Source organism: Heloderma suspectum, chromosome 4 (genome assembly GCF_057233095.1).
Source record: "Heloderma suspectum isolate Gila_16-S chromosome 4, 16-S_ref, whole genome shotgun sequence".
NCBI classification, from domain to species: domain Eukaryota; kingdom Metazoa; phylum Chordata; class Lepidosauria; order Squamata; family Helodermatidae; genus Heloderma; species Heloderma suspectum.
This window is the reverse complement of record NC_139461.1, coordinates 314,450,251-314,462,320: the sequence shown is the minus strand read 5'-3', so window position 1 is coordinate 314,462,320 and position 12,070 is coordinate 314,450,251. Positions and strand designations below refer to the sequence as shown.

The following is a 12,070-nucleotide window of genomic DNA, read 5'->3' as shown; positions in this document are numbered from 1 at the left end:
AAGCAGCACTGGGGCAAATGGATCATGTAGGTTGGGCCCAGGATCTCTTCTCGATCTTCCCAGAGTGCAGGACACGGAGTCATGGGCTCAAGTGACAGGAAGCCAGATTCCAGCTGAACATCAGGAAGAACTTCCTGACTGTGAGAGCAATACGACAAAGCAACCAATTCCCTGGGGAGGTGCCTGGGACTAAAAGCCTGGGTGACTCCAACACCAGCTCCGAGACCAGCTCTGTGAGCTCAGTTAGGGATAGGGGTGTATGAAACCCCCTTACCTTTCATCCGCTGGGGGTCTGGGGAGGGTAAGGCGATCTGGTCCTCACCCCCGGAATCCTCCCCAGCCGGCTGTGCTCCGCCGCGAGTCCGTGGAGCTGCCGGACTTCTGGCCATGGCCGGTCTCCGGACATGAATGGCGTCTGGCCTAGCAGACACCATTTGCGTCCCTTCCCCTTATACTAACAGAATCCCCAATCTGTCCCTAGTCCCAAGGCTGAGGTACACACACTTGATGTGAGCCAGTTCCTTCACAGTGAGTCCGGTCAGGGGGATGTTATCTTTGTGGACCACTGGTACGCCGCCTCCCTGTCCACTTCTTACCTGCTCTGCCATGGAGTACCTGACCGGGAGAAGCTGTGTCCATACAGGCCCGCTCGTCTCCCCCAGCCAAGTCTGTGTAATGCATACCAGGTCAGCCTTTTCATCCAAGATGAAATCATGGCTGGTTTCAGTCTTATTCTGGACTGACCTGGCAGTATGATATTGGCAGTTTTATTTTTGCTTCATTTCCTAATTATGCCTAACATGGAATTCACCGTTTTCACAGCAGTCGCACATTGGGTTGACGTCATCGAGCTCTCCTCCACAACCCCAAGATCTTTTTCCTGGTCGGTCACCACTAGCTCAGATCCCATCAGGCCATACTTGAAGTTGGGATCTTTTGCCCCAAGGTGCATCACTTTATGCTTGTTTACACTGAACCTCATTTGCCATTTGGATGCCCATTCTCCCAGTTTGGAGAGAACCTTTTGGAGCTCTTCCCAATCCCTTTTTGTTTTACCACCCTAAATAATTTGGTGTCATTGGTAGGGATGTACGAACCTGCTTGTGCCCACTGAGCGTGGAGTCCCTGCTGCTGTCCACCCCTATGAGCTGGGCTGCACAAGCCCTGGAGGACTCGGCGAGCAGGCTGGGACGTTTCACAAGAAGGCAGCTCCCATCGAGGTGTGGGGAGGCCAGGGGTGTTGCTGCTGTCGCTGCCACCCGTGTAGTGGGGGGGGGAGAGGAGAGGAGAGGTGCTCCCTTCTTCTCCCCCCACCCTTGCTACAGCAGCGGTGATGACAAGCGACAGGCTGGTCGTTTTACGTAAGTGTAAGAGACCTAGTAGGACAACCAGCCTATCCCTTGCCACCGCCGCCGCCATTGTAGCAGGAGTGCGGGGAGGAGAGGACAGGTGCTTCCTTCTTCCCTCTGTGTCCCCCCCCCCACTACAGTGGCAGCAGCGAGGGACAGGCTGGTCGTTTTACATAAGTCTCTTACATTTACGGAAAACAATCAGCCTGTCCCTTGCTGCCACCGCCGTGGCTGTAGCAGGGACAAGAGGGGAAGAAAGCAGCACCACCCCCCACTACACCGGCGGCAGCAAGGGCAGGCTGGTCATTTCACATGAGTGTGAGAGACTGACATGAGACGACCAGCCTGTCTCACGCCACTGCCACTGAAGCGGGGGCGGGGTGCTCCCTTCCTTCCCTCAGGCCACTCAGGGGGACCGGGCGCCTGCTCGCGTGCCCGACTCGGCACGTGGCAAGGGCTCGGGTCCACAGACTGGCATCTGGGGGGTGGAACTGGCGATTGCTCACCGGGCCTTGAGCCCCAACTGAACACCCCTGCCATCCCTAATCGTTGGCAAACTTGCACTGCACTGCCCGCTCCTGATTCCAGATCAGGTTGAAAAGCATTGGTCTCCAAACAGATCCCTGTGTGACCACAGTGGTTACATCCCTTAATGGGGAGAATTTTTTCCTACTCTTTGCTTTCTGTTCTTTAAATAAAATTAGCACCAAATCCACTGCCATGTTCTTTAGTTCTGTAACACTGATTGTGGAGAATTTAGTTCCCCAATAAACGTGAAATTGGTAGAAACTGCATTGAGTTTCTCCAGTTTAATTGGAATGGAGTGATGTTGTGGATGTTGCCAAAGGAGCAATATTCCAGCTTGCCAAGATCCTCCAAGCTGCCCACTCCTTTGGGCCCACAAATTTGTGCAAATCTCCCCCATAGTTTAAAGCACGGTTGATGCAGAAATCTGTGCAAATTTGGAGATGTGTGCAAATCGAAATGGGAAAGTTGCGCAAATGGAAAATGAGCACATGTTCGGTAATCTGCAAACATTTCTGGCAGACAAGTTGTGGCATGCAGTCAGGGCTGCTCTCTGTTTTTCTCCCTTTCTCATAGCACTAGAATTCAAATAATCCAATGAAGTTTACTTGTAGCAGATTCAGGACAGACAGAAGAAAATATGTCTTGACACATGCAGGCTTTGCTGTCTCAAGATGTGTTAATGGCCATTTGGTTAGAAAGTTTTAAAAGTCAATTGTAAACAGAGCTTCTGGCTCTCTCACTTTCTGGACAGTCACAGTCAACTGGGAGGGGACCTTGGAGAGAGGGGCAGGAAAAGAAGACCCCCCCCCCAAACAACCAAAAACCACCAGACTCTCAGGATGCATCTGTGTGTTTATTGCCAAGGAAAGGAAGGGTGATGGTGCTGCAAAGTTGGCACCATCAGTGAAAATGGGGTGGGGTGGAGAGGTGGGTTCAGGTAGGTGACTCCCAGAATAGTAGGAATAGATCGGTGGGTTCTGGTCACAGCTTGGGATGGGCTGCTGCCTACGGATCTAGGAAGAGAGAGAGAGAGAGAGACACTGGCAGAGGTGTAGACCTAGTTTTGGGGGGGGGGGGTGGCTGACATCAGTAGGTTGGCCACACCCACCTGACATTTATGCTCCCCGGCCCAAGCAGCAGACAGAACCTCCATCTGGTGCTTGGGCCAGAGGCCAGGCTTTGAGGCACATGGGCTTTCCTGGTTAGGGAGACTGTGGACAGCTGAGCCAAGCCGATTCTCCCTCACTTGCTCCTCCTCCCTCCCCCATGGTGAGAGAAAGGCGGGAGGGTCAAAGGAGCAGTAGCTCAGCCCCCTTTGCTTCTCCAGCGGAGGAGCAAAGGGGACTGAGCCGGCTTCAGCCGCCCCACCTCCTTCTTGCAATGGGTGACGGAGGTGGGGCAGGCTAAGCAGAAGGGGACTCTTCTGCACATAGGGAGAGCGGCCACTTTTCCCAGCACAGACGAGTCTCAACACCCACCAGCCCCAACCCCCCACTGCTGTCTCTAGTCTCAGGTTCTGCACGCTGCACAAGAGGAGGAGGAAGAGGAAGAGGTGAAGAAGCCCCCGCCAGAGCCAAAGTCTTAACTCTTCATGCTGCTTCCATTTGTACAAGTCCAGTGTTCACTGCTACTTTCTACGTCCCCGGAGGAGAATGAATAAGCACACATCTTTTCTGAGATGCTTTCACTGTTCGGCTTGCTTAGTGGAGCGAGCCCCCTCCCCCTCGCCTTCCCCTTGATCTCAGTTTGATCACCGGGTGTTTATGGCTGCTCAGCTCCTCACCGTGAGTTCTTGGGCAGACGCATGGCGCTGTTCTCCCATCGGGGAGTGAGTGCCGCCACCTTCCACAACACTGGGATGAGGGGCGACCACCCCCGTCAGAAGCTGTTTGGACCCCACAACCCATCTTTTTAGAAACTAGCCACAGACATGACCAAAGGGATTCAGCAGCAAAGAGAGCAGGAATCCCAACTTGGTCCTTCTGTAGTTTGTCCTTTACCCTTGAGGAGCAGAGAACCATTAACAGGGATTTCATAAATGTTGGACTCGCAGGACCCCATAATCCTCTGGATCCTTCCCCACTAGCCCCACAAAATCCCTCTTCCCCATGAGTTCACTTTTCCGATCTCCCCCGCCCACCCACAAGCCCCACTGCTTCCACGCGGTGCAGGAGGCGCTCCAGCCTCCAAGGCCTCCTGCTGCTTCGTTTCACTCTAGAGGGTAAGAGAGGGCCGGCAAAGCCCCCCGAAGCCGTTTCAGGGAGGCGAGAGATCCAGGGAAGGAAGCCAGCTGGAGAATCTCAGGAGCCACCTGCAGGATTAGAGGCTCACAGCGACTTGTGCGAGTCACTGTCTTTCCCACCCAGCCCCGGGCACAAACACAGGGGCGCGGCCGGGGGCTTGCGTGCTGGCAGAGGGGCGGAGAGAAGGGGTGGCGATTCCCGGACGAGCAGGCCTGGCTCACCTTAGACAGGGTTGAAGCAGGCTCTCATGCAAGCCCAGCTGCAGCACTTCTGCGGTCTCGGGCACTGTGCGTCCTCCTTGCAACGAGCTATGCACACTGTCACAGTACCCGGAGGAGCCGTGGGGCACTTTCCTGGCCGTTCTGCAACACAGAACAACCAGTGGCTGTGAGACGTTCCCAAGAAGAGGGGCTGCAGCTCCTGTGTGTTCCAGTGGCCGGAGAATCACAGCTCCCCAAGGCAGACACAGCTGGGTGGAGGGGGACAGTCATCTCCTCCTGCCACCGTGCCACCCTGCTCCTGGCTGGAAGCCTCCAGGCCAGCAGCCTGGAGGGAGCGCGTGGCGAGAGGAGGAGCAGCCCAAAAAAGCCATTGAGTCGAGGGTAATGGCATAGACGCTTCTGTATCCAAGCGCCCTAAGGTTTCCAGCCAGTACAAGTGCTGGGCCAGATGGGGAAATCGCCCTGCTTGCTATAAGGCAGCTTCTAGTTTTCCTCTGACTGGATCTGCTTCCCAGACCCTGGCTGAGGCCCTTCTTCATCCCTGACATTGCAGGGTGACAGACTCACAGCTTACCTCTTGTCCTCCTCACTTACCTGCACAGGCACGCTGACATTCCTCTAAAGTCTCAAAATTGTTTTTGTTTCCCCGGCAGCCACCATAGATGAACTTCTCACACTTTCCGGAAGAGGAGTTATAGAAATAGCAGGGTATGTACGCAAGACATGGTCCAGGTTCTGCAGGAAGGTAGCAAATCTCTGTGGAAAAGAAGAGTTTATGGCCTTGGCAATGTGACCGGAACCAGTTCCTCTCTCACTGGAGAAGTCCCTACCAGAGTGGGTGCAGTTTGTGAACCTTTTGCTCCAAACTGGAGTCACAGTAATACATTTCACTGAAACTAGGAGCTCTGTGTCTGTGGGTAGTGGAAAAAACAGGCTCCATTTTAGGAACAGAACTGAAAACAGAACGGCCATCGTCCTAATGCCATTCCATAACGCTGGGATGTGTGCCTTCAGTGACAGGACTGTGTGCAGTTCTGGCTACAATAGCTCATGGAGCGGGAAGCAGTAAAGAGGAAAGGGCTTGGTGCTTCCTTATTGAGAGGGAAAGGTTCATGATGTGCGGACTACTCACAAAATTGTGCATCAAAGCACAGAGGATGAGGAGTCCAATGAGAAGGAAGACAAGGCCAGCGGACTTCATGGTGAGGCAGGACTGAGTGGCCATCAGACTCTCCCCAGATGTTTATACCCCATCCCAGCCAGAAATGAAAAGGGGTGCCCCCCCCCCAGGCTTAACAAGAAAATGGTAGAACACGAAGCAGGTGGAAAGTGCCCTTTTGTTGTTGTCCAGTCGTTCAGTCGTGTCCGACTCTTCGTGACCCCATGGACCACAGCACGCCAGGCCTTCCTGTCCTCCGCTCTCTCCCGGAGTGTGCTCAAGTTCATATTCTTTGCATCGGTGATGCGATCTAGCCATCTCATCCTCTGCCGTCCCCTTCTCCTTTTGCCTTCAGTCTTTCCCAGCATCAGTGACTTTTCCAGTGACCTTTCTCTTCACATTAGGTGGCCAAAATATTTCAGCTTCAGCTTCAGCTGCAGTATCTGTCCTTCCAATGAGCACTCAGGCTCGATTTCCTTTAGGATGGACTGATTTGACCTCCTTGCAGTCCAGGGGACGCATAAGAGTCTTCTCCAGCACCACAGTTCGAAGGCATCAATTCTTCGGCACTCAGCCTTCCTTATAGTCCAGCTCTCACAGCCATACATTACTACTGGGAAAACCATAGCTTTGATTATACGAACCTTTGTCAGCAAAGTGATGTCTCTGCTTCTTACTATGCTGTCTAGGTTTGCCATAACTTTCCTCCCAAGGAGCAAGCGTCTTTTAATTTCATGGCTACAGTCACCGTCTGTGGTGATCTTGGAGCCCAAGAAAGTAAAATCTGTCACTGCTTCCATTTCTTCCCCTTCTATATGCCAGGAAGTGATGGGGCCAGATGCCATGTACTTCGTTTTTGTAATGTTGAGTTTCAAACCAGCTTTTGCATTCTCCTCTTTCACCCTCACCAAGAGGCTCTTGAGATCCTCTTCGCTTTCTGCCATTAGGGTGGTATCGTCTGCGTATCTGAGGTTGTTGATAATTCTCCCGGCAATCTTAATTCTGACCTGTGATTCATCCAACCTGGCGTTTCTCATGATGTACTCTGCATATAAGTTAAATAAGCAGGGCGACAATATGCAGCCTTGTCATACTCCTTTCCCAATTTTGAACCACTCGGTTGTTCCATGATTGCTTCTTACTGTTGCTTCTTGTCCCTCGTACAGGTTTCTCAGGAGGCAGGTAAGGTGGTCTGGTACTCCCACCTCTTTAAGAATTTGCCACAGTCTGTTGTGATCCACACAATCAGAGGCTTTAGCGTAGTCAATGAAGCAGAAATAGACGTTTCTCTGGAATTCTCTTGCTTTCTCCATGATCCAGAGAATGTTGGCGATTTCATCTCTAGTTCCTCTGCCTCTTAGAAACCCAGCTTGTACTTCCGGTAGTTCTTGGTTCACATACTGCTGAAGCCTAGCTTGTAGGATTTTGAGCATCACCTTGCTGGCATGTGAAATGAGCGCAATTGTACGGTTGTTTGAACACTCTTTGGTGTTGCCCTTCTTTGGAATTGGAAGGTGAACTGACCTTTTCCAGTCTTGTGGCCACTGTTGAGTGTTCCAAATTTGTTGGCATATTGAGTGCAGCACTTTAACAGCATCATCTTTTAGGATTTTTAATAGCTCAGCTGGAATTCTGTCATCTCCGCTAGCTTTGTTGTTACTAATGCTTCCTAAGGTCCACTTGACTTCACTCTCTAGGATGTCCGGCTCAAGTTCAGTGACCGCACTATCATGGCTATCAGGGACATTCAGATCTTTCCTGTATAGTTCTTCTGTGTATTCTTTCCCCCTCTTCTTAATCTTATCTGCTTCTGTTAGGTCCCTGCCTTCTTTGTCCTTTATCACGCCCGTCTTTGCACAAAACGTTCCCTTGAGATCTCCGATTTTCTTGAAAAGATCTCTAGTCTTTCCCATTCTATTGTTTTCCTCGATTTCTTTGCATTGTTCATTTAAGAAGGCCTTCTTGTCTCTCCTTGCTATTCTCTGGAACTCTGCATTCAGTTGGATATATCTTCCCCTTTGTCCCTTGCTTTTCGCTTCCTTTCTTTCCTCAGCTACTTGTAAAGCCTCCTCAGACAGCCACTTTGCTTTCTTGCATTTCTTTTTCTTTGGGATGGATTGAGTTGCTGCCTCCTGAACAATGTTACGGACCTCTGTCCATAGTTCCTCAGGCACTCTGTCTATCAGGTCTAATCCCTTGAATCTATTCCTCACCTCCACTGTATGTTCATAAGGGATATGATTTAGGTCATACCTGAGTGGTTTAGTGGTTTTCCCTACGTTCTTCAATTTAAGCCGAAATTTTGCAAGAAGCAGCTCATGATCTGAGCCACAGTCAGCTCCAGGTCTTGTTTTTACTGACTGTATAGAGCTTCTCCATCTTTGGCTGCAAAGGACATCATCAATCTGATTTCAATATTGACCATCTGGTGATGTCCATGTGTAGAGTCGCCTCTTGTGCTGTTGGAAAAGAGTGTTTGCTATGATCAGCGTGTTCTCTTGGCAAAACTCTATTAGCTTTTGTCCTGCTTCATTTTTTACACCAAGGCCATGCCTGCCTGTTATCCCAGTGATTTCTTGACTTCCTACTTTAGCATTCCAATCCCCTATGATGAAGAGGACATCTTTTTTTGGTGTTAGTTCTAGAAGGTGGTGTAGGTCTTCATAGAACCGATCAACCTCAGCTTCTTTGGCCTCAGTGGTTGGGGCATAGACTTGGATTACTGTGATGTTGAATGGTTTGCCTTGGATTCGTACTGAGATCATTCTGTCGTTTTTGAGATTGTACCCCAGTACTGCTTTTCCCACCCTTTTGTTGACTAGGAGTGCTACTCCATTTCTTCTCAGGGATTCTTGCCCACAATAGTAGATATGATGGTCAGCTGAATTAAATTTGCCCATGCCTGTCCATTTTAGTTGGCTGATTCCCAAGATGTCGATGTTCAATCTTGCCATCTCATGTTTGACCACCTCTAGCTTACCTTGATTCATGGATCTAACATTCCGGGTTCCTACACAATATTGTTCTTTACAGCATCGGACTTTCTTCTCAACACCAGACACATCCACAGCTGAGTGTCCTTTCGGCTTTGGCCCAGCCGCTTCACTCTTTCTGGCGCTACTTGGAACTTCCCTCTCCTCTTCCCCAGTAGTATATTGGACACCTTCCGACCTGAGGGGCTCATCTTCCAGCGTCATCTCTTTTAGCCTTGGGGAGGGGAGGGGGGCAGTACGCTACTGGCATTTTATTCTCAATTCCTTTTCTAATTATTCCTAACATGGAGTTTGCCCTCTTTACAGCTGGATGTGGAAATACAAAGCTGAGCAGAGAGGAGAACCAAATCTGTGCATGTCTACTCAGAAGTAAATCTTACTGAGTTCAATGCAACTTACTCCTACGCCTGTCAGCACCCCACTTTCCCCCAGCTCAGCTTTGTATTTCCACATCCAGCTCATTAGCAAACCTCCTGTTAGTTATCTCAGAAGACCCTTGGGTGAATGGGGGGGGGGGTTCCGGGAAACAGCTGGATGGAGGGAGATTACACACACACACTGGAAGAATATAGTTCTTCATATTCTCTGGTATGTTTATTCCTCATTTGTCCATTCCCTTAGCATGTGCAGAGTGTGCTTTTTATTCAAACAAAGAGAAGGTTGCTGATCTTTCCCTTCATGCTGCATTTGTACAAGTGTGACTGCTTCAGAAAGAACTTTCCATTATACTGTCTCTTTTTCTTCATGAGTTTCATATAACAGAAGTGTGGTGCAGTGGTGAGAGCCCAGCCCAAAGTCACCCAGTGAGATAACTAACAGGAGGTTTGCTAATGAGCTGGATGTGGAAATACAAAGCTGAGCTGGGGGCAAGTGGCATGCTGACATGTGTAGGAGTAAGTTGCATTGAGCTCAGTAAGACTTACTTCTGAGTAGACATGCACAGAGTTGGTTCTCCTCTCCATTTTAGCCTCACAATGTCATCAACAAGGCTGGATGTGGAAATAGCCTAGCAGGGGGAATAATACTCGTGCAGGGCTCCAGACCGGCATGGTCATTTTAAAAGGTTTCTCCTTTCTTTCAAACAGCATTGCTTTGAACCAAGAGTGCATCGCTCAGGCACACCTGGGGCAGCCTCGTTTTGGGAAGCCCCGAGGAGGAGGAAGTGTTTTGGCTGAAGGCAATTACTGCATGTCTCAGGGCAGGGGAAAAAATACGTAAATATCTACGAAAAATAGCCTTTCTTACGGAAGTTATGCAGAATTATGGCTGTCGGTACAGATTTATCTTCGTAATTCTTGGAGTGGAAAAAAAAAAGGAGAATTCCGGGGACTTGCGAATGACGGTATGGAGCACTGGCCGCAAACTGCGGAAGTCAAGTGGCACGGAAGGTGCACAATTCGAACATCCCTATATTCCAGTGGTCTGCAGAATGCTGCTTTACTTTTACATTTGTAAATGCCCTCTGTTATTAACATATTGAAAAAGTCCACTTGTTGGGGTTTGTCTTTAAAAAAAAAGTTTTAACTCTTTTAACCTGCTGTTTTATTCTTTTACTGTGTTGTTCACCACTCCAAAATCTTCTGATGTGGAGCGATATATAAATATTGTAAATAAATAAAAAAAATACACCCTTGAAAAATAACAAATACAAAGATTTCATTGATAATAACATGCACAAATATAGAAATACAGACATATCATTGAAAGACAGCAAATGCAAAAATATCCAGTCAGGAAAGTTAGAATATATATATATATATCTATGTAGTTGAGGCTGCACCTCTACGTGTGCAGTCCACCAGCTGAGTGACATTGGTATGCAGCAGAAGTGAAAGAACTGTCTGCAGGCAAAGCGCCCCCCGCCACCGCCCCCACCCCACGCATGTGGTGGGCTGCACCAGCAGGAGGGCCCTGAAGTCAACGTGCTACCTGTGGAGCAGCCAGGAATGGGGCGCGTTGTGGGTGGGGCAGGGGGGGACTCCTCCCTGCAGATCCCTAGCCAGGGGCTCGCTCAGCTCATTGAGATTGCTCACGATCCCGAACGGGCAGCGTGCTGACTGACATCCCGTGAGTAGCAACGGCTTGTCTAGCTGCCGTTGACAGATTTCCAACCATTTCAAGACCACCTTCTAAGACCAGACCACAGTTTTTGCTAGATACTATTTACTTCTTTATTTCTTTATTACATTTCTGAACAGCCCGTTCGCCAAAGCTCTCTAGGCAGTTTACAAAAAAACATAAACTATAATAACATAGTAAAACGTAATAAACAAACAGAATTCGCAAACAGAATACCACCAAAACAGCAGCCAAGACAAAAGCCAGCAGCAGTGAAAAGGTCAAAACACGCTAACACAATTGTTTAAACCGAAGGGCTAAAAGGCCTGGGGAAATAAAACGGTCTTCCCTGGGAGCTGACAGGGCCACAATGTAGGCACCAGGTGAGCCTCTCTGGGGAGGTCATTCCACAACCGCAGTGCCACCACTGCAAAGGCCCTCCCCTTCGTAGCCACCCACTTCACCTCATGCACATGGGGAGAAGAGGAGGCTGCCGTGGGAGAGGGAGGGGAAGGATTTAGCTTTGCTGTTTTAAACCTGTATTTTAAATCCCTGTACTGCTGCTAGGCTTTATTCTGGCTGTATTGTTTACTGTGGTTTTAATGTTTCATATATTTTGTATTGTTTTATTGTATGCTCTTTGGTTTTAATTTTTGTGAACCGCCCAGAGAGCTTTGGCTATTGGGTGGTATAGAAATGAAATGAATGAATGAATAAATGAAAAAATAAAGATAAGGACTCTCTTACCAGCAGTTTTCTGAGCAGAGATGGGGGTCATCTCAGCCCAGAGGGCCAGGACTCCCACAAGCACCAGGAGAGCCTCCGGCGGCATCGCAAGGCAGCTGCAGATCTCACACCCAGGCCAATCAGTCTTTTTTATCAATCCAAGCAAGGCAGGTGTAGCAAGGAGCCAAATGCAGAAGGAAGTAGGTCGAGGTGGTGGTGAAAGTGTGCGAATGGACATGTTGCCATCAAACTGGGCAGAAAGATGTGTTGCAAACAAACTGTCTAACCACTGCACAGCTGCTGAGAGCCTTTCCCATCCCTGCAGGTCTTTCTAGATTATGGGCAAGGGCAGACCCAACCTTGCACAGCCTGGCAATTGGGACATTGGAGTGTGAGGAGAGGCTTTATGTGGAGTACAGCCATTGCTCAGTCTAGCCTTCCCGAACAACGTGTGTGTGTGTGGGGGGGGGTTCTCAGCCCCACCAGAGATTGAACCTGGGACCTCCTGCATGGCTGGCAGGTGCTCTTCCAGTGAGCTTTGGGCCTCCGTACCCCCAGCCAGGAGGTCTGCTGGTACCTGGGCAGCTTTCAATGTGCTGGAGGGAAGCCAGGGGAGGAGGAGATCTCTTCTCTGCTGGCCAGCCAGGCACTCACTGCAGCCCCCTGTACTGGCTCCAGTGGAGAAACGTGAGGGACCAGGGTGGGCCAAAGCACCCCACGGTGACTGCACGGCGTGCGGGTAGGCCTTGAGGGCTCCTGGTAGTGCGTTTATGCAGGAAACAACTACGAATGG

The 12,070-nt window shown here is 49.9% G+C and overlaps 1 protein-coding gene across 1 annotated transcript; it reads right to left on the bottom strand.

The window, feature by feature from the left end:
• Positions 1-2,845: 2,845 nt before the first annotated feature.
• LOC146349096 (protease inhibitor 4-like) lies at positions 2,846-11,383 on the bottom strand. The gene is made up of 4 exons (XM_084854962.1): positions 11,299-11,383; positions 4,936-5,097; positions 4,342-4,482; positions 2,846-2,890 (listed from the first exon to the last, which is right to left on the bottom strand). Exons 1-3 carry the CDS (start codon positions 11,381-11,383, stop codon positions 4,343-4,345), a joined length of 387 nt encoding a protein of 128 aa, XP_084711088.1. The 3' UTR covers positions 2,846-2,890; position 4,342.
• Positions 11,384-12,070: the final 687 nt, after the last annotated feature.

Bases quoted from the DNA above. Each gene is read 5' to 3' on its own strand.
- LOC146349096 (XM_084854962.1), bottom strand. From the start codon at position 11,383: ATGCCGCCGGAGGCTCTCCTGGTGCTTGTGGGAGTCCTGGCCCTCTGG. The intron at 5,098-11,298 runs GTAAGAGAGTCC...TCTTTTCCACAG, and splicing joins CTCTGCTCAGAAAACTGCTG to AGATTTGCTACCTTCCTGCA. The intron at 4,483-4,935 runs GTAAGTGAGGAG...TCTGTGTTGCAG, and splicing joins ATGTCAGCGTGCCTGTGCAG to AACGGCCAGGAAAGTGCCCC.